The sequence below is a fragment of the Artemia franciscana genome, chromosome 3 (assembly GCF_032884065.1).
Source record: "Artemia franciscana chromosome 3, ASM3288406v1, whole genome shotgun sequence".
Lineage (NCBI taxonomy): Eukaryota > Metazoa > Arthropoda > Branchiopoda > Anostraca > Artemiidae > Artemia > Artemia franciscana.
This window is the reverse complement of record NC_088865.1, coordinates 48,657,639-48,677,915: the sequence shown is the minus strand read 5'-3', so window position 1 is coordinate 48,677,915 and position 20,277 is coordinate 48,657,639. Positions and strand designations below refer to the sequence as shown.

The 20,277-nt window shown below is 32.4% G+C and overlaps 1 protein-coding gene across 3 annotated transcripts in view; it reads left to right on the top strand.

Moving 5' to 3' along the window:
- The window catches only part of LOC136025353 (tyrosine 3-monooxygenase-like), a 224,749-nt gene that overhangs the window by 163,833 nt on the left and 40,639 nt on the right, over nt 1-20,277 (top strand). For all 3 annotated transcript variants that reach the window (XM_065701291.1, XM_065701289.1, XM_065701290.1), the window contains exons 3-4: nt 6,009-6,126; nt 13,133-13,272. In XM_065701291.1, coding sequence (XP_065557363.1) covers nt 6,009-6,126; nt 13,133-13,272 — 258 coding nt within the window. The remainder of the gene's footprint in view (nt 1-6,008; nt 6,127-13,132; nt 13,273-20,277) is intronic.

The following is a 20,277-nucleotide window of genomic DNA, read 5'->3' as shown; positions in this document are numbered from 1 at the left end:
AATAAATAAAGTCGAAAAGACTTTTACACTGTTTCCCACCTAAACAATTTAAGAGCGCATTATATATGGTTTCTCGTGTCTTAATTGGTATTATCATCTTTTTGTTGCTAGTCGTACATTGTTTGTTTTATTACTTGTCTTATTTGGTGCTCTCGTATTTTTGCTTTCCTCTTTGTCATTAATAAGGAATGTTCCTGTTGGTGGGGGCTTAAAATATTCAATGCTCCTGATTTTCCATTTCTTTGCTTATATCTTCATTTTCAGGCATGCTTAACAGGCTTTGTTTAAAACAAACTCTAAACACATTTTTAAAGTTAGTGTAAAAATTACATTAAATTGTCTTCATCATCTCTTTCTTTTTCGTAAATAAACACTCAAATTTTCAAGAGCAAAAACTTGTATAAAAATTCTTATTTGAGCTGCACAGACGTTGATAATCAAACAGTTCGTGGTAACGAACTGTAGTAAGGCGACCCGGCTCAATAGTAAACACAACTCTAAAAAAAGGAATTTTGATACAAAAAGATACATAAAAAAAATCGGATTTTCATGCCGATTTTAAATATATAAGTTTCATCAAATTAAGTCTTTATCATCAAAAGTTAGGAGCCTGAGAAAATTTGCTGTATTTTGGAAAATAGGGGGAAACACACCCTAAAAGTCATAAAACCTTAACGAAAATCATACCATCACAACCAGTGTATCAGAGAACCCTATTGCAAAAATTTCAAGCTCCTATCTACAAAAATGTGGAAGTTCGTATTTTTTGCCTGAAGACAGATCACGGGTGCGTGTTTATTTGTTTTTTTGTTTGTTTTTTCCCCAGGGGTCATCGTATCGACCAAGTAGTCCTAGAATGTCGCAAGAGGGCTCATTCCAACAGAAATAAAAAGTTCTAGTGCCCTTTTTAAGTGACCAAAAAATGGAGGGCACCTAGGCCCCCTCCACCGCTCATTTTTTACCCAAAGTCAACGGATCAAAATTTTGAGATAGCCATCTTGTTCAACATAGTAAAAAAGCATAATAACTATGTCTTTGGGGATAACTTACTCCCCCACAGCTCCCGGGGGAGAGGCTGCAAGTTACAAACTTTGACAATTGTTTACATACAGTAATGGTTATTAGGAAGTGCACAGACGTTTTCAGAGGGATTTTTTTGGTTTGGGGGTGGGATTGATGGGAGAGGGCTATGTGGAGGATCTGTCCTCGGAGGAATATGTCATGGGGGAAGAGAAATTCAATGAAAAGGGCGCAGGATTTTCTTGTATTACTATAAAAAAACAATGAAAAAATTAACATGAAAAAGTTTTTTCAATTGAAAGTAAGGAGTAGCCTTAAAACTTAAAACAAAAAGAGATTATTGCACATATGAGAGGTTCTTCTCCTCCTAAATACCCCGCTCTTTATGCTAAAGTATCTTTAGTAGTTTCACTATTTATTCTACGGACAAAACTTAAGCTTTGTGTAAAGAGCGAGGTATTAACGAGGGGACAAACCACCTCATATACATAATAAAAATATAAGAATAGAAGTTTGTTACGTAAGTTAATTCTTAAGTTACGTATATTTTTTACTAATAAAAATGTTCGTTAAAAACTAAAAGTTCTAGTTGCCTCTTTAAGTAACAGAAAAATTGGAGGGCAACTAGGCCTCCTTTCCCACACTTTATCGTATTTTTCTCAAAATCGTCTGACCGAAACTAAGAGAAAGCCATTTAGCCAAAAAGAAATTAATATGCAAATTTCAATTTAATAATTTATGTGCGGAGAGCCAAAATCAATCATGGATTAATTCAAAAACGTTTATAAATTAAATTAAAAAAAATAGTTTTTTTTAACTGAAAGTAAGGAGCGACATTAAAACTTAAAACGAACAGAAATTACTCCGTGTATGAAAGGGGCTGTTCCCTTCTCAACGCCCTGCTCTTCAAACTAAAGTTTTTTACTGTTTAATAAACTAGAATTGAGAGAAAGAGTCAAACTTTAGCGTATAGAGCGGGACATTGAGAAGGGAAAGGCCCCTTTTATACACGGAGTAATTTACTGTTCGTTTTAAGTTTTAATGTCGCTCTTTACTTTCAGTTAAAAAACTAGCTTTTTTAATTTAATATCTTTAAGAACAGCTATTAAATTAGAAAAGAAATCCAATAAGTTTTGCATATTCTGCAATAAAATAATATGAAAATAGAGATCGAGTAATTCTTCTTGGCCTATTTTATCCAAAAATACATTTAGGTTAACTTGAATATGGACTTATCCTCATTTAACAACTTCGGAAAATAGAGATCGAGTAATTCTTCTTGGCCTATTTTACCCAAAAATACATTTAGATTAACTTGAATATGGACTTATCCTCATCTAACAACTTCGGAAAATAGAGATCGAGTAATTCTTCTTGGCCTATTTTACCCAAAAATACATTTAGATTAACTTGAATATGGACTTATCCTCATCTAACAACTTTGGAATCTTGGAACAGTGCTATTCTCGTACAATACCACAAGAGTATTATTCTACTGGTTCGATACCACAGTTTGCAGGTCTTTCAACACCAAGGTGTGTTTTTCTAGTTCCAAAAAACGATGATTAGAAAACTTATTACTTTTATTCAGCTTTTTTTTAGTTCTTTTTTCAAGTTTTCTAGTTCTTTTTTAGGCTATGGAGTTTGAATGGATGAATTAATTCTTCATGTAGATCCATAAAATTTTCTTAATGAATCAAAATTTGCCATGCGCGATGTTGCACGATAAGTGATCAAAGAAAAGCGCTGCGTGAGACTAAATATAAGTATCAAGTATAGAAAAGATGAATCAAATGTTAAAACTAATTGTAAATTCCAAGGTTATTGCCGCAAGGTGATGCCTGAGACTAGATATAAGCATAAAATATCGAAATTACGTATGGGATGTAAAAACTGATATTAAATTCAGAAATTAATGCTTTATCACACATTTACAGCGCTATACAGAATATAAGACAAACTGTCATAAAAATTAACAGAAATCTTTCTAGAGTATCCGGAGTTTCCCTTTGTGATTAAAGAAAGAATATTATCGCAAAGAAACCTAGGAATTACTTATAAAAAGTCTTGGGACTCAAAAACATTTCGTTCTTCTTATTGGCTTATATTTAAGTAAACAGGTACATAAGAGAACAAATCGGGTTTTAAAACAGATGGGGAATTGGACTTTCGTTTCTGCCTGCCACACGCTTAAGGAGTAATACGATTATTAACAAATATACGTCAAAGATGAAAACCGATAAGATAAACAGACGGTTTGCGGCGTAACTACAGATATCTAACTATATTTACAATGTACATACCACCGCTGTTCATATATATACCGCTTTTATCTCCCTGATATATATATATATATATATATATATATATATATATATATATATATATATATATATATATATATATATATATATCCACTTTTTATCTCCTTGATATTAAAGTTCGTTTTCCGTCGTTACCTTTTCCTGTGGAGTTAAACGCGGATAATATTTCCTATTCCCGAGTCAGGTTCGAATGAGGAATCTTCATATATGTAAATTTATTTAATCAGAATCATATATTATCAAAATCAAGGGTGCCGGCACTTTTCTTTTCTGGAGGTAGGAACAGTGAATGATGCCTTTTAGACAAAAGAATTGACATCTCATGCTTGCGCATTAGTTTTGAATGTTTATTGCGTAGGGTCGGGAATTTTAGGGTAGAAAAAACTTTCTCATAGGTGGAATACTTCTGGCTCAATAGAATCTTGCTCAACCGTTTCCGAACCACCTCAACGTCTTCGTTCAGATAATCCACATCATGCACTTGTTTCTCACAGGGCTCTCATACTCAGAACAGGCCATATAATGCGTGACATCAAGAGTTTCTAACTGATATTGGAGAACCCAACCGTCGCAAACTAATAACTGATTGCAATTTTTTACGCTATTTAAAATAAACTTGTTAGCTTTTGGTTACTATAAGCTGAAGTCTGCTCTTACTCGAAACCCTGATAATATGAACAGCACTTTGACTAAACTTTGACTAAATAAAGAAAACAAGCTTTTTCAACTGGAAGTAACGACCAACATGAAAATTTAAAATTATCAGAGATTATTATGTATATGGGGGGGGGGGTCTCCCCCTCCTTTACACCTCGCTCTTTACACTAAAGTTCTAATTTTGTCCCAAATGTTGAAGAATGACTCCTGAATCATAATTGCCGTTTATTTAGAATAATAAGGTCTTTTAAAATTTCTAAGAAAAACTTTAGCGTAAAGAGTGAGGTATTGAGGAGGGGGTGATCTCCCTCATATAAATTATATTTTTTTTTAATTGTTAAATGTTGCTCCTTAGTTTCAGTTGTAAAAAAAACAGTTTCAGTTGTTTTTCTAATTTTATTTCTGATCTTTTTTAAAATAGTACGAAAAAATCCGGCTCCCCCTCTATAGAAAATTTCTTTCCACCATGAAAAACTTCTCCGTGGAAAAATCTTCCCTTTTCCCTCCACAACAAACATCCCCCTTGAAAACGTCTATATACTTCACGATAACCAATACTATACAATGCAATGGACAAAGTGCATAACATGCAGTCCTTCTCCCGGGGACTGCGGGGGACTAAGTCATCCTCAAGACACCGTTAATACACTGTTTGATTATTCTGAAAGAATGCCTATCTCAAAATTTTGATCGGGTGACTTTGGGGAAAAATGAGCGTGGGGGGTTGGGCTAGCTGCCCTTCAATATTTTTGGTCACTTAAAAAAGGCACTAGAACTTTTGACTTTCGATCAAATAAGACATTTGTTGAGATTCTCGGATCTCTGTTTCGATGCAATCATCCCTGGGAAAAATAAAAAAAAAATCAATACACACGTATCCATGACCTTTTTTCTGACAAAAAATGCAAAATCCCACATTTTTGTACATGGGAGCTTGAAAACTCTACAGTAGGGTTCTCTGATATGCTGAATCTGGCGGTAAGATTTTAATTAAGATCAGCTGATGTTTTGGGAGGTTTTCCCCCTTTTTCAAAATTAAGTAAATTTTTTTAGGGTCGTAACTTTTGATGGCTGCAATTAAATTTGGTGAATTTCACATATTTTGAATAAAATCAAAACTCAATACTTTTGATGTATCTATTGTTACCAAGACTCTGTTTCTTACATTTTCGGTGTTCTTAGTGAGGTAGTCCTGTTTCTTAGAGACTCTGATTCTTACAGTTCGTTACCATGAACTGTTTGATCTCAGCTAGCACTTTGTAGTTTCAAGAATTATTTTTAAAACATCATCTATTAACGTCACGACGTCATTAGGAAAACATTGCTCGATGTCTCTAGGTGTTCTTGATTGCAAGTAATATGGCGAAAGAAATAAGGAACTGTAAAAAAACTTAGTTGGATTTGTTATATTTGGTTTTCTAGAAAAAAGTTTCTTTTGAGAAATATCATCAGCTATAGATTGGTCCATATTCTCATGCTCAATTGGATCCTTGTCCATTTGAATGGCATATTGAGGAAAAAGAAAGACCAGAACTTTTTATTGGTAAAGATACTGAGCTTTCAAATGAAAATTTTATTTTTCTCGAAGTAAAACATCTCAAACGTAGCTTTTAATTATACAAAATAAAATAAAATCAAAAATCGATTGAATTTGATATCTTGCACTGTTATACACCAAATAATTATCAAAAAAATACGGAAAAATTATTCATAATTGTGAAAATACATTAAAAAGTAATACACCGGGCGTTGTAGATAATTAAAAAATACAATTTAATTGAGCTTAAAAGAAGAAACATTGATTACAAAAATAGGGACATTTTTATAAATTATAAAGTAGCTACAACTGAGTTTTTTTTTTAACAATGTGAGTTTAGTTAATAGTCAATCTTAATTAGTATTTGGGAATTATGCTGAATATAAAACTGAATAAGATGAATTAAGTCTACAGATTTCCTTGACAGGCTAAGACTATTGTAGGATTTGATTTTGTTTTCTTGCTTACAGAATGGATATCCAGCCCGAAGGAGGTCGCTGGTTGATGATGCAAGATTTGAGTCAAAAATTAATACTGAATGCAGAAAGTCAATTATTGAAGAAGTTAAAGCGCTTTTTTCTCCTTCTGGTATTATATTTCTTTTGTAGATTTATTTAAGTTTTTGAACATTCAAACAAATAATGGACAAATCACCAATAGAGGGGACTGGCTGTCTCCAAAATTTTTTGCATCCTCCCATATCTTGTAGATTCAGAAAGAGGAGTTTTTTGGTATTTTCATAAAAAAATTTGAATTTTATATTTCTAATGAAAAAAAGGAAAAAAAGCACCACCCTTCATTTTGAAGAAGGCATTTTCACCCCCCTTTTAATTTCTATGAATTGACCCCACCGTGTCTTATATATAATAGAAGGGCAGGGGTAAGCCTGTATTTATTTTTAAAGGAGAAAGGTTTTTGAAAGGAAATATTTGCGAGAAGGTGTCATATTTCTTTAATATCGAAATTATCTCTTTTGAACGTATTTTACTTTTCTATGAAATTGTTAAACTCTATATTATCTTTTGTGACATTGGTAAACTATTTTAACCATTTTGCTGTTTAACTAAGTGCTGCTTATTCAAATATTTAAATCCTCATATACACCCAGTTTAAATTTCAATTATCGATTTCATTCTAAATATTCAAGAAAATCGGCAGCACCCAGAACGCATTATTTCAATACCCAACATAACATAACCAAAATCACAACTCTATACATTTAATATCTAATTAAAATATGCCTACGACGTAGTTTTTTTTTTACCAGGCCTAAGCTAATTGTCTCCGTATACAGACAACTAAACTGGTTTTTCACATATTCAACAGAGGAAACTGTTCTTTTATATAATTAAATAAAAAAAACGAGTTTTTTTAACTGAAAGTAAGGAGCGACATTAAAACTTAAAACGCACAGAAATTACTTCGTATATGAAAGAGGCTGCTTCCTCATCAACGCCCCGCTCTTTACGCTAAAGTTTGACTCTTTCTCTCAATTCTTCTTTCTAAAACAGAAAAAAACTTTAGCGTAAAGAGCGGGGCGTTGATGAGGAAGCAGCCTCTTTCATATACGAAGTAATTTCTGTGCGTTTTAAGTTTTAATGTCGCTCCTTACTTTCAGTTAAAAAAACTCGTTTTTTTTATTTAATTTCTGAACGTTTTTGAATCAATGCATGTTTTGATTTTGGCTCTCCGTAGAGGAATAATCAAAACGAAATTTACATATTTTTTTTTTGGGGGGGGGGGCTAAATGGCTTTCTCATAATTTTGATCGAATGATTTTGAGAAAAAAAGAGGGGGGCGAAGCCTAGTTGCCCTCCGATTTTTTGGTTAATTAAAAAGGCAACTAGAACTTTTAATTTTTTACGAATCTTTTTATTGGTAAAAGATTTACGTAACTTATAAATTAGCTTACGTAAAGAACTTTTGTATTCTCATGTTTTTATTACATATATGAGGGGATTCGCCCCATCGTCAGTACCTCGCTCTTTACACTAAAGCTTAAATTTTATCCCAATTCATTAAGAATGACCCCCTGAATCACAAAAGCCGTAGAATAAGTAGTTGAAATTACCGAAAATACTTTAGCGTAAAGAGCGAGGTATTAGAAGGAGGTGAGCCCCTCATATGGGTAATAATTTCTATTTGTTTTAAGTTTTATTGCTGTTCCTTACTTCCAGCTGAAAAAGCTTTTTCACTTTTATTTTTTAATTGTTTTTTTTTTTTTAAATAATGCTAGTAAATCCTGCTCTCCCTTCATGGAAATTTTCTTCTCCCATTACAAATTCTCGAAGGAAAGTTCCCCCAGCATATCCCCCTCTTCTCAACCCCTCCCCCAAACCAAAAAAATCCTCCTGAAAACGCCTGTATACTTCCCAATAACCATTACTATATGTAAGCACAGGTCAAAGTTTGTAACTTGTTGCCCCTCCCACGGGGACTGTGGGGGAGTAAGTCGTCCCCAAAGACATAGTTATAAGGTTTTTTGACTACGCTGAATAAAATGGCTATCTCAGAATTTTTATCCGTTGACTTTGGGAAAATAATTAGCGTGGGAGGGGGCCTAGGTGCCCTCCAATTTTTTTGGTCACTTAAAAAGGGCACTAGAACTTTTCATTTCCGTTAGAATGAGCCCTCTTGCAACATTCTAGGACAACTGGGTCGATACGATCACCCCTGGGGGAAAAAAAAAACAAAAAAACAAAAAAACGAAAAAACAAATAAACACGCATCCGTGATCTGCCTTCTGGCAAAAAATGCAAAATTCCACATTTTTGTAGATAGGAGCTCGAAACTTCTACAATAGGGTTCTCTGATACGCTGAATCTGATGGCGTGATTTTCGTTAAGATTCTATGACTTTTAGGGGGCGTTTCCCCCTATTTTCTAAAATAACGCAAATTTTCTCAGGCTCGTAACTTTTGATGGGTAAGACTAAACTTGATGAAACTTATATATTTAAAACCAGCATTGAAATGCGATTCTTTTGATATAGCTATTGGTATCAAAATTCCATTTTTTAGAGTTTTGGTTACTATTGAGCCGGGTCGCTCCTTACTACAGTTCGTTACCACGAACTGTTTGATTTTATTCAAGGTTTATCTTAAAGTTGGGAACCTATTCTCTTCTCTTCTTTTTCTGCAGAGCGAGAATCACAAAATGTACAAATTTGTACAAAAAAATAAAGTTGCAAGATTTTAATTGTTTATTGAAACCTAATGGTACTTAATGATGTTTACTTTGGAGAATGAACATTAATCTTTTGTTAAACTTTTTTTTACCTATCTTGGCCCAAAAGAAGTAACGGTACTAGTGTCTTATAGCCATCCCACTCAAGTTCCGTCAAAAAGTGAAGCATGGTTAATATTAATACTAATGAAATAAAGCAAAATAGGATGAAAATACAATACTTTATCAATAAAATTATGAAAAATTCATCAAAAAATTATGAAAGGGATTGCAGACAACAATTATGGCCCAGATTTCATCATATTAAGTAAGTAACCTATAGTAGGAAACCTAACATAACCTAATCAAAATACCAACTAAATATTTTATTAAAATATAGCTACAATGCCGTTTCCCACCGAGCCGAAGCTAATATTGTCTGGTATAAAGACCATGAAAACCGGTTATTGTCTCAGTTCCGCGATACACGATTTTGAGTGTGGTGGCTATAAGACAAAAGTACCAAAGTAACAAGTGATTATTACTTTTTGATGCAGATTATTTTGTATTTTTACATCTGTATATAATTATTATCTTGCAAAACACGATCACAAATGATAGTTAATTAGCAATAATTGTAAAATCAAAATCTTGCTCTACACATTAAGAGCTGAAAGCTTTGGACCAGAATTAATACCGCTCTTTTATAGCAACAAATGTGCATAAAAAAGCATGAATGACTGCAATTTTTGCCCAAAGTTTTATAGTGCTTTTGTTAAAGTATTTCTTCTAAATTTCACCCTCAGATTCTCATTAGTGCCATGCTCAAAAGCCCCTCTTTCAGTATCATATTCGCCACTTGTGTTTCATCAAATGGATTTATAATCCGTGCTGGTATCTCCATCTTTACAAAATTTTCTAATCTGATTTTGGAGTTACCATGGAATGAAATTAAATGTTTAATGTATATTTGATATGCTCATCAAGGCATTCTTCCTGTGACAACTTTGAAAACCAGGAGAATTTGCGCCAGTTGATAGTTTGCTTCATACATTCAAATTTTGAAAGCTGAAATTATTCTCTTTTTTTAAATTTCAGTTGAGGCTGCCACCTTGTAATTGTAAGCTAATAATATTAAATTGTTGAATTTTGAATGTCTTTAAATCAGACAAATACACGATGTCTACTTTCTAATTGATCAGGTTTTCTTTTAAATCTGAATCCTTACTTTTCAGTAGCATCTTCCCTCGCGTTCGAAATAATTTCTGTCCGTTTTAAGCTTTAATGCTGCTCCTTACTTTCAGTAGAAAAATTTTTTATGTTTAATTAATCACCATAAATGAATAACTATTTTAGTGTATATATTGATACCAAAACTTCTTTTTTAAAGTTTGATTACTAGTAGCACAAGTTACTCTTTGATTACAGCTTGTTGCCACCAACTGTTTTATAAAAAAAAAAAAAAATATTTTAAACGTCAATAAAAAAAATACCGGTGTCATCGTCCTCCCCCTTCTGGTAAATCTCTTATCCATGCTGATGAGCTATCCTCTTCACCAATCCGTCTTTGGACCGTTAAGAATATGAATGAAATCTTTTATCAAACAGTTTGTAGTAACGAACTGTAAGTAAGGAGTGACCCGGCTCAATAGTAAATAGAAATCTAAAAAAAAGGAGTTTTGATACCACTAGATATATCAAAAGAATAGAGTTTTTATGCTTACTTTAAGTATGTATGATTCATTAAGTTTCGTTTTACCTATCAAAGGTTACGAGCCAAAAAAATTTGCCTGATTTCAAAGGAAATGGGGGAAGGAACTATAAAATCATATAATCTTAATGATAATCACACCATAAGTTTCAGCTTATCAGAGAACCCTACTGTAGAGGTTTCAAGCTCTTATCTGAAAAAAATGTGGAATTTGTTATTTTTTTGTCAGAATAAAGGTCTCGAATTCTTGTTTATATGTTGTTTTTTTCCAGGGGTGATTGTATTAATCCACCGGTTTCAGAATATCGTAATAGGGCTCATTAGAACAAAAATTAAAAATTCTAATGTTGTTTTTGAGTGACCGAAAAAATTAGAGGGCAACTAGGCAGCCTCCCACTCCCCTTTTTCTCAAAATGGCTTGATCAACATTTTGACACAGCCATTTTGTTCATCATAGTTGAAAAGCAAATAACTATACCTTTGGAGATGCCATGAAACCCCACAGCCCATGGGGGAAGGTCTTTAAGTTACAAAATTTGTCCATTTTTTACGTATAGTGTTTGTTATTGTGAAGTATGCATATATTTTTAGAAGGGGGGTGAATTTTATGCTAGTGGTATTTTCCATAGCGATAATTTTATATGGGGAGGGAAGTTTCCAGGGGTTGAATTTTTTAGGGTATATTTTACACTCGGGGAATTTGCCAGAAATCCTATGTGAAATTCTTCTTATCTCTTGTTTTCTCGTTTCCGGCTCAGTTTCACGCATGAAGATGCTGGGTAATTGTCCGGGATAAATTTTCTCCAGGATTGAATTGTCTAGAGAATAAATCTGTGGGGAGGGTTTTATTAAAACGAACAAAAATTATTACGTATTTGAACGGATTGCTCCTTCTCAACACCTAGCTCTTTACGCTAAAGTTTGAATTCTGTCCAAATTCTTTAAGAACAACTCCCGAAACTCTGTTCATTTAATTAGAACATTAAGAAACTTTTTTTTAATAGTACTAACAAACTTTAGCGTAAAGAGTGTGATTTTGAGGAGGAGCAACCATCCTCATATACGTAATAATTTCTGTTGTTTTACGTTTTAATGTTTCTCCTTACTTTCAGTTGAAAAAAATTGCTTTTTATTTAATATTTTAAAAGAAGCGATGCAAAATTAAACATCATTGTGCAACATTTTATGAATATTAAAGAAAATCATATTAGTTAAATGAAGATTTACAATAAATGTCTATATTAATCCTTTTTCTTTATTAAATGCCTTCTTAAATATGCTACCGCGCGGCGTTACTTCCGCTTAAACTGGACAAAACAAATTAAAGAAATGAAGATAAAAAAGGGTTTTTCCAGGCCAACAAAATACTAGGCGAAAAAAAGCGAATATTTCAGGAGGAAAACTGCTTCCCTTCTTCAGTGCTATAAAAAAAGTCACGTGATAAAAGCAAAGAGCGTTGGAAGCAAACTAACAACATATCAAATCAAAATTAAAATTTTTAAAAGCCAAAAACGCGCCTCTCAAAGTATCGACGATTAACAAAAGAATGCTCTCACTTGATGCTGGATGAGTAACGTTATCTGAAGTGACGTTAAACGACCAAATTATCCTTTGAAACTGGAGAATTCATAATGAAGTTTTTCGATACTTTTAAATCGATTGACTATCTCTGAATTTTTAATCGAGTTAGTTAACCGGCAAACTTGTGAACCCACAAGTTTTTATTCCTGAGAGAGGGTTGTATCTGCTGATTGACAAATATTACCCAAATTTCGTAATTGCTGCAGGGTTTCAAGGGGGCTTGGTACCTGCGGCCTAGTTTCGTTATTTATCCAATTAATATCCTCAATACGGTACTGTTTGGATGAGGGGGTGAATACACATTTTTTCGTTTATTCACAATGAAACTCGATTGAACATGTTCATAGAATTCCTTGCGTTGGCTCCTTTATAGTTTTCGAGAGGGTCCTCACACAATCTCTAATGGGACTAAGATTTGAAATACTTTTCTGCTAGAATTTAAAATGATTTTTTTTTTCAAATATTTTATAAGCTCACCACTACTGTATGTTTTTGGTCTTCCTTGGTAGGGTATTTAAAAGTATGACATGGGCCCAATAGATGCCAATATGTTTAGCTTAAAAACAAATGTTTATTTTTATCTAGCACAGAGCTTTGAGGAAGTAAATTAGAAAATTACGCACATCAAAGTTTGTAAAAATAATTAAATTAGATTGCTAAAAATGGTTTACTCTGATCACCATGACAGCCAGTGGGGGATAATAACAATAAAATATATCAAAATGAAAAGGGAGGATTTAATACCTTCGTCAGCGTTTTAAATTGTCAATTGTTTTTAAGTGTTGCTCTATTGAAAACTGGGCAAAATTATTTTGGCCTTAAAATTTTGGGCAGCAAGACTGAAATATATACTGTACTTAAATTGTTGCACAGAAGACTGACTGAATCTTCGTTAGGAGAATTTCCAAAAAAGGAAGAGGGTTATAAGAGTAGAATTTATAGAATTATAAGCTAAATTATTCGAAATCTCTTAGACAAACCTTATTTGGCAAATTTCAAAGATAGGGAAAACACAAGTGAGAACCTTCCAAAGTCATAATATTTTTTATTTAGTTTATTTTTCATTCTAATTATTTATTTAAAGGTTATTGTTTACATATTATTTTTCGATTAAAATGTTTGTATTTTGATTTTCCAGAAGAAACCATAATGGAGGACGATTTGTTTCTTGACAATGAGATCACTACTTTAATTTCACAGCCAATTCAGAGGCTCTGCATGATTTTCAAGTCCAAAGAGAACCTTGGATCACTTCATAAAATACTGAAAACTATAGAGGTAAGTTATAAACCAAAATACAAAAATACATCAACTTACAGCAGTAGTGAGGGATTAATTTACTTAAACGATGCCCTATCCTTTCGAATCCCGATTCTGTCACTTTTTAAAGCTTCTACAAAAAGTAGATGCATGTTACGTAACAGAGAATGTTTAGTTATGCAAATGTTACACAGAAGGGAGTGTTTGTCCTTTGATTCCCAAAAGGGCCAGGAAAAACCTTCAGGATTTCATTGAATGTTATGTGATAGAGTTTGTTTAGATATGCAAATTTTACAAAATAGAGATCGTTTCCAGGTCTTCTTCAGTATTTTCTTGATTGTTACATAATAAGCTTTGGTTGTTAAGTTATAGGGAATATTTACTTCAGGACTTCTTTGATTGTTACGTAATAGGGAATGTTTTTCTAAGGGATGCAGATGCTTGCTACGTACTATGACATTCTAAAACTTTTTAAGACATTTTTAAGGCGTTTCAAGACATTTTAAGACGTATTTTAAAGAAATTTTTCTTCAAGACATTTTTCAAGAAGTTTCAAGGCATTTCAAGAGATTCCAAGACGTTTTATAAGACATTTTTCTTCAAGACATTTTTCAAGACGTTTCAAGACATTTCAAGACGTTTTTTAAGACATTTTTCTTCAAGACGTTTTACAAGAAATTTTAAGACGTTTTTAAGACATTCTTCCTCGAGAGGTTTTTCAGGACGTTTCAAGACATTTCAAGACATTTTTTAAGACAGTTTTCTTCAAGACGTTTTTCAAGACATTTCAATACGTTTCAAAACATTTTAAGACGTTTTAAAAACATTTTTCTTCAAGATGTTTCAAGAGGTTTTAAAAGACATTTTTGCTCAAGACGTTTATCAAGACGTTTCAAGACATTTCAAAACGTTTCTTAAGACATTTTTCTTCAAGACATTTTTCAGGATTGCTTTGGCTGTTATTTAATAGGGATCATTTAGTTACGTTAAGGATGACACAATCTCGTGTGACAAGCTAGACTCCAAGGGCCCATGGGGAATCTCCACGTGTAACTGAGGTGGCCACACATGTGAGATGTTAGGTAATGACGATGCAAACGAGGGTGTTAAACAATAATTTTTTTTCTTTCAATGCGTTTTATTTCGTGATTTCGTTTTCTTTCAAGATGTTTTTATCAAGAAAGCTTAAAATACAAAGACTTTTGTTCACATGGGAATTCAAAAGGGATTCCGACTCAATGGAATGTAGTGCTAAACAGCTGGATTATGAAAGCCATTCTAATATTATTTTTCGGCTAATATTTTCTACATTACAATCTATTCCACGCTAAGAAAATCCCCTGTCCTGCTTACTAGAATGATTAAAAGAATCGCATTTTCCAATCCTTTTAAGATTAGAGTGCAAGCAACCCAATGCTATTGATTTTTGCTCTATTAGATGCAACTACGAGCTACATACCATCAACTTTAATCTTGTTATTAGAAAATTCATATTTTGAAAAAACCGTCAGCGTTACACACATTATGCAGCAAACCACCATTACTTAGAATACTTATAATAAAAAATGTCGACTTCATAATACGTTTCCTCATTAATAAATGAAAAACGCAAACAAAGAAAAAGACACACTTTTTGCATTCGGTTGTTTCTCAAAGGTTTTAATGAAAATGCCACGTTTTTTTTTAGGTAAGCCCATATATATTCACGCCACAGTGGCAATTTGAGGGTAGCCAGCCCTAGCAGGCAATTTCAGAGGGGGAAGGTTGCTAGTAGAGGTAAATTTAAGCAATATTAAGACATATTTCTGAGAGGTCTTAATGAAAATGTCTTGTTTCTATTGATCTTTTAAATGTGCCTGCTTGTCACATTCCATTAATTTAAATCTTTATACACATCAAAATCACATTTTGAAAAATGAAACCCCCCTAAAAGAAGAAAAAAAGACACATTTTTTGTATTCGGCTATTTCTGAGAGTTTCAATGAAAATATCACGTTTCTTTGATTCAAGACTATGCATATTCATGCCGCCGTGGAAACATATGGCTAAACCACCCTAGCAAGCAATTCCAGAGTGGTAGGGTTGTCATTAGAGGTAAATTTAAGCTATATTAGGATCCATTTTGTGGAGATCTTGATAAAAATGCTTCTTTTCTTTGAGCCAAAACTATTTATTCCTGGTTAACAAGTGCAAATTTGAATAAAATTCCTCTTTGTACTTCACATTATATCATTTGAAGTATATTTAAGCCATATTAAGAAATATCCCTAAGAGGTCTTGATGAAAATGTGTCGTTTTTATTGCTTTATTAAATGCATCTGCCTTTTACATTTACTTAATTTAATCTTGACGCTAGCATAATCAAAGTTTGAAAATGGAGCACGACAAAAAAGAATTTATATTTTTGCAGTCAGTTATATCTGATTGTTAGATTTCAACCATCTTCTGACGACAAATATCAACTGATTTTAAGCTAGGTACTTTTTGGTTCAGCAAAAGTGCGGGCACGCTTGTTGAGCCCAAATGAACCAAACTCAAAATCAGTCAACAAATGTATTTTTGTATTTCGTAAGAATAATTTTTGTGTTCTTTTGGAATTATTTTGGATTATATTTTTGAGAAAGAAAGTAACCCCCCTTAAAATCCAAGAAATGCCAATGAAAATTATGTGTTCAGATTCAGCACATCACAGAACCCTACTGTAGATGTTTCTAGCTCATATCTATAAAAACGTGGAATTTTGTTATTGCTTCCGTTGAAAGTACATGAAAAATGTAAAAATTAAATCTTGGAAGATTGATGAAAATGAAACAAGAAGTGGGTGAAATGCCATTTCCCACCTAATCTACTGCTACCTAACCTACCATCAATCCCTAATATTGATAGGGCGATTTCGCTTGATTTTTGAAAAAGAAAGGAAGCATCCCTAAAAGTCAAAGAATCTTAAAGAAAATTACATCATCAGATTCATTGTGTCAGAAAACTTTACTATGGAACGTTTCAAGCTCCCATCTAAGAAAATGCGGAAATTTGTTGTTTTCTTTGATGAAAGGTTTATAAGAAATGAAGAAATTCAATCTGGAAAGATAACTGAAAATGAGAGAAGGAGGGGGTGAATAGACATACCCCCACCACAACCTAGTGTAACCAACACTATCATAAATCCCTAATGTTGTGGTAATTTCAAAAATTGCCTGATTTTCAAAAAAGATGGGATACATCCCCCTAGAAGTCAAAAAATCTCAATGAAAATTACATCACCGTAACAGAGAACCCACTGTAGATTTTCCAAGCTCCTATCCAAAAAAGACGGAATTTTGTCGCTCTTTTCGATGAGAATACATAAGAAATGAAGAAATTCAACCTGGGAAGATTGATAAAAATGAGAGAAGGAGGGTGTGAAAAAGATCCCCTTTAAGTAAAATAATCTCAATGGGAGCTACATCTTCAGAGTCAGGGTATCAGAGAACCCTTCTGAAATGTTTCAAGCTCCTATCTACAAAAATTTGGAATTTTGTTGTTTTTTTCGAGGATATTTCAAGATCAGAAAATCAGCGTGCAACAAGTTCCATGAACAAAACCGGTTTCACAAGGAGATAAAATCAGCGTACAAGTCTTAAGAAGTGAAAAATCAAAATACAACAAGGTTTTTGAAGAAGAAATGAAAATGTAAGAAGTTTCTCGGAGACATAAATCAACAAACATTAAGTTTCTTGAAGAAATGATCCACATGCCACAAGTTTCACGGATCAAAAATTCAACAAACAACATGTTTTACGAAGAAAAACAAATATACAACAAGTTTCACGAAGAAAAAAAAAATCAAGATACTCTGCGTTTCAAGAAGAAAAAAAAATAACGTAACTAATGCTTCCCAAGGATAAACTCAGCATTCAACAAGTTTCACGAGGAAAAAAAAGAACTTTATGCAACATCTTTCATGACGGAATATTCAGGATAAATTGCACTTCACGAAAAAAACTTACAAGAAGTTTCATGAGCAAAAAATCAATATTCAACCAGTTTCACGAAGAAAAAGAAAATCAACATGCAGCAAGTTTCACAAAGAAATTTAATGTACAATAATTTTCATAATGATTATACAAACGTACCATAAGTTTCACCAAGAAAGCAAAATCAATATACAACAAGTTTTGCAATCAAAAAATAAACATTTGACAAGTTTCATGAGGAAAAAATCAATATACAACAAGTTTTACGAAAAAAAGTAGAAAAACAAGAGGTTTTTCGAATCATAAGATTAACCTACAACGAGTTTCACGAAGAAAAAATCAAAATACCTTACGTTTCACGAACAATAAATCACCATGCGAAAGGTTTCACGTGCAAAAAAACTACATGCAACAAGTTTCACGAAGAAAAATATCAACGTAAATTAAGTTTCACGAAAAAAAAACCAACATACAACAAGTTTCACGGAGAGAAAACCAAAAATTCAACAAGTTTCACGAGGAAAAATTAAAATGCAATACGTTTTAAAAAGATAAAATCGACACCCAACAATTTTCATGAGGAAAATCGACATACAAGTATTTTCAGGAAGAGAAAAAAAATTAACGTATAGCAAGTTTCACGAAGAAAACAAAATCAACATGCAACATCTTTCACAAAAACAATATCAACACAAAACAAAGTTCATGAAGATAAAATGAAGATACAGGATATTTTACGAAGCAAAAGTTAACGTGCACCAAGTTTCAAGAGGAAAACTGTACATACAATACGTTTTATGAAGATAAAAATCAAGCTATATTATGTTTCACCAATAAAAAATCAGCATGAAAAAACTTTCACGAATAAAAAAACAAAATACCATGAGCTTCACGATACTATATATATATATAACGAAAAGAGAAATCACCAATGCAACAGCACAAACACATTAAAAAAAAAAGGAGACAGAAGGAGAAGAGGAAGACTTTTTTTCTAAATTAGTGATTAATATAGACCAGCACTTGAATGAGGCCTTAACCCTACTCATCCATACAATCACACAGGTCAAACAGCATAGCCATACACAATCCACCATAAAGAATAATCCATGGACAGGCAATCATGTCGTCAATAATTATAAGTCGTCATTTGCCAAACAATAAAAACAGTAAAGACAAATAATACAGAGGCAACAACCCAACACAAGGGCTCATCAGGAAAATACACTTGCCTATAGGGTTTCAGCACTTTAAATTCTTTACCCAGTCAAGTGTTGTGCCTACCACAGAATACCTATGGTATCCCCGTGTCAGGTATCACCCCCAAAATACATGCCTATTAAAAAAACAGCAAATGTAGAACAACCCAGTAACACCAAAACAAGCTTATCCTGTTAATATATTCCTCTGTTTAGCAGCAGTAGGTAAACTAAATGTGATAAATTTTACCAAATCACAAATATTAACTCTTTGCGAAAAACCTGAATGAACTAAAACAATTACAGATTTCATCAGTACCATGTGGCTATTTTTGAAAAATCCGCTCTTTTAGATACACAATTTACAAAATAGATGGCGCTGCATCAACTTTTCGCGAACCTACAAAATTAACCAAAAATTTCCCTAAGTATTTCCAGATAATTCTTTTGGTATTTATTTAAAAGTTCGTTATAATGAAAACTAAATTTTTTAAATTGCCAAGTTAATTTATTTGCAGAAAAACCTCTTAAGATCAATTTTTGGCTTAAGATTTAACATCTATTTTTAAAATCAATATAATTACTACAAATCCTTGCATATCGAAGTAAATGTGAGAAAAACGCCTAATATGTGATATTTGAGCGTATATTACTTCCAGAGAATGGGAAATTAATCACTTCAAAATTGAAATCATCCGTTTTATTATACATTTTTAAACTTAATTTATTATTATCAGAAATGTTAATATTTAAATCTAAGAAATGATCTTCAAGACCAGCGCCATGACTAGTATCAAGAGTAAGCTCTCTAAAAAAATATTTTTAGAAATATCAATGAAATCCTTACAATTTAAGACCAAAATATCATTTAAATATCTTTTATTGTTTGACAAAACATGTTTTAAATTATTTGGATTATTCTTATCCATCATATAATTATATTCTAGTTGACTTAAAAACAAGTCAGCTGTAAATGGGCTGGTACTCCCCCCCCCCCATGGGAATTCCCACGATTTGCTTGTACAAATTACCATTAAATCTTATATCAGTATTATATAAAACAAATTCTAATAAATCAAAAATCATATCCAAGCTGTAACATCTCAAGTTAACTGTAGTCTTAAAGCAATTTGTCCATATAGCTTTTTTATTATAAGTGTCTATTTTTCAGAACCTCTTACTAGATAAGAGGAAAGATTTCTTGATAACCGTTTTTAAGTTATGTAACACAACTTTAAGTGATAAATTAGTATACATTGTTGCAAAATCGAAAGACTCAATTCTTTTAGTTGAAACCATTGTTAAAGAATCTATCACCTGCAGTGAATTATTAACACTCCAATATGGATGAAAATTCGAAATTTTTTTAATACCAGAGCAATAGGTTTTAAGTTTATTTATAATTTCCTTTAAAATTAAAGATAGGTCAGTAGCAGCAATGCGGGTTGGACATTTAGCTGCTCCAGCAATAAACCGTGGTTTAGGGGGATTCTTATGAAATTTTAGAGTTCAATATAGGAAAGGGAACTTTTTATCATTGTCATTTATTTTAATATTAAAATTTTTAAAAAGTATTTCTTCAGTCTTGTCAATTAAATTCTCATCCTCTAAATTTACCCTTTCGTAACCATTAGTTGTGCATAACTCCCTTTTTAAGATATCACAATTCAGCTTCTGACAAATTATGGCAAAATTATTATTAGCTTTATCCACCGGCTCAATTACAAATTCATTCTGTAGATTAGCAATTGCTTGTTTTATCTTAGCATTATAAAATAATGATTTAGTGTTACTATTTTTTAAATTAGAATATATTTTATTTCGTATTCTACTAATAATTAAATTCTTCCAACTTTGAAAACTCTCTTTAT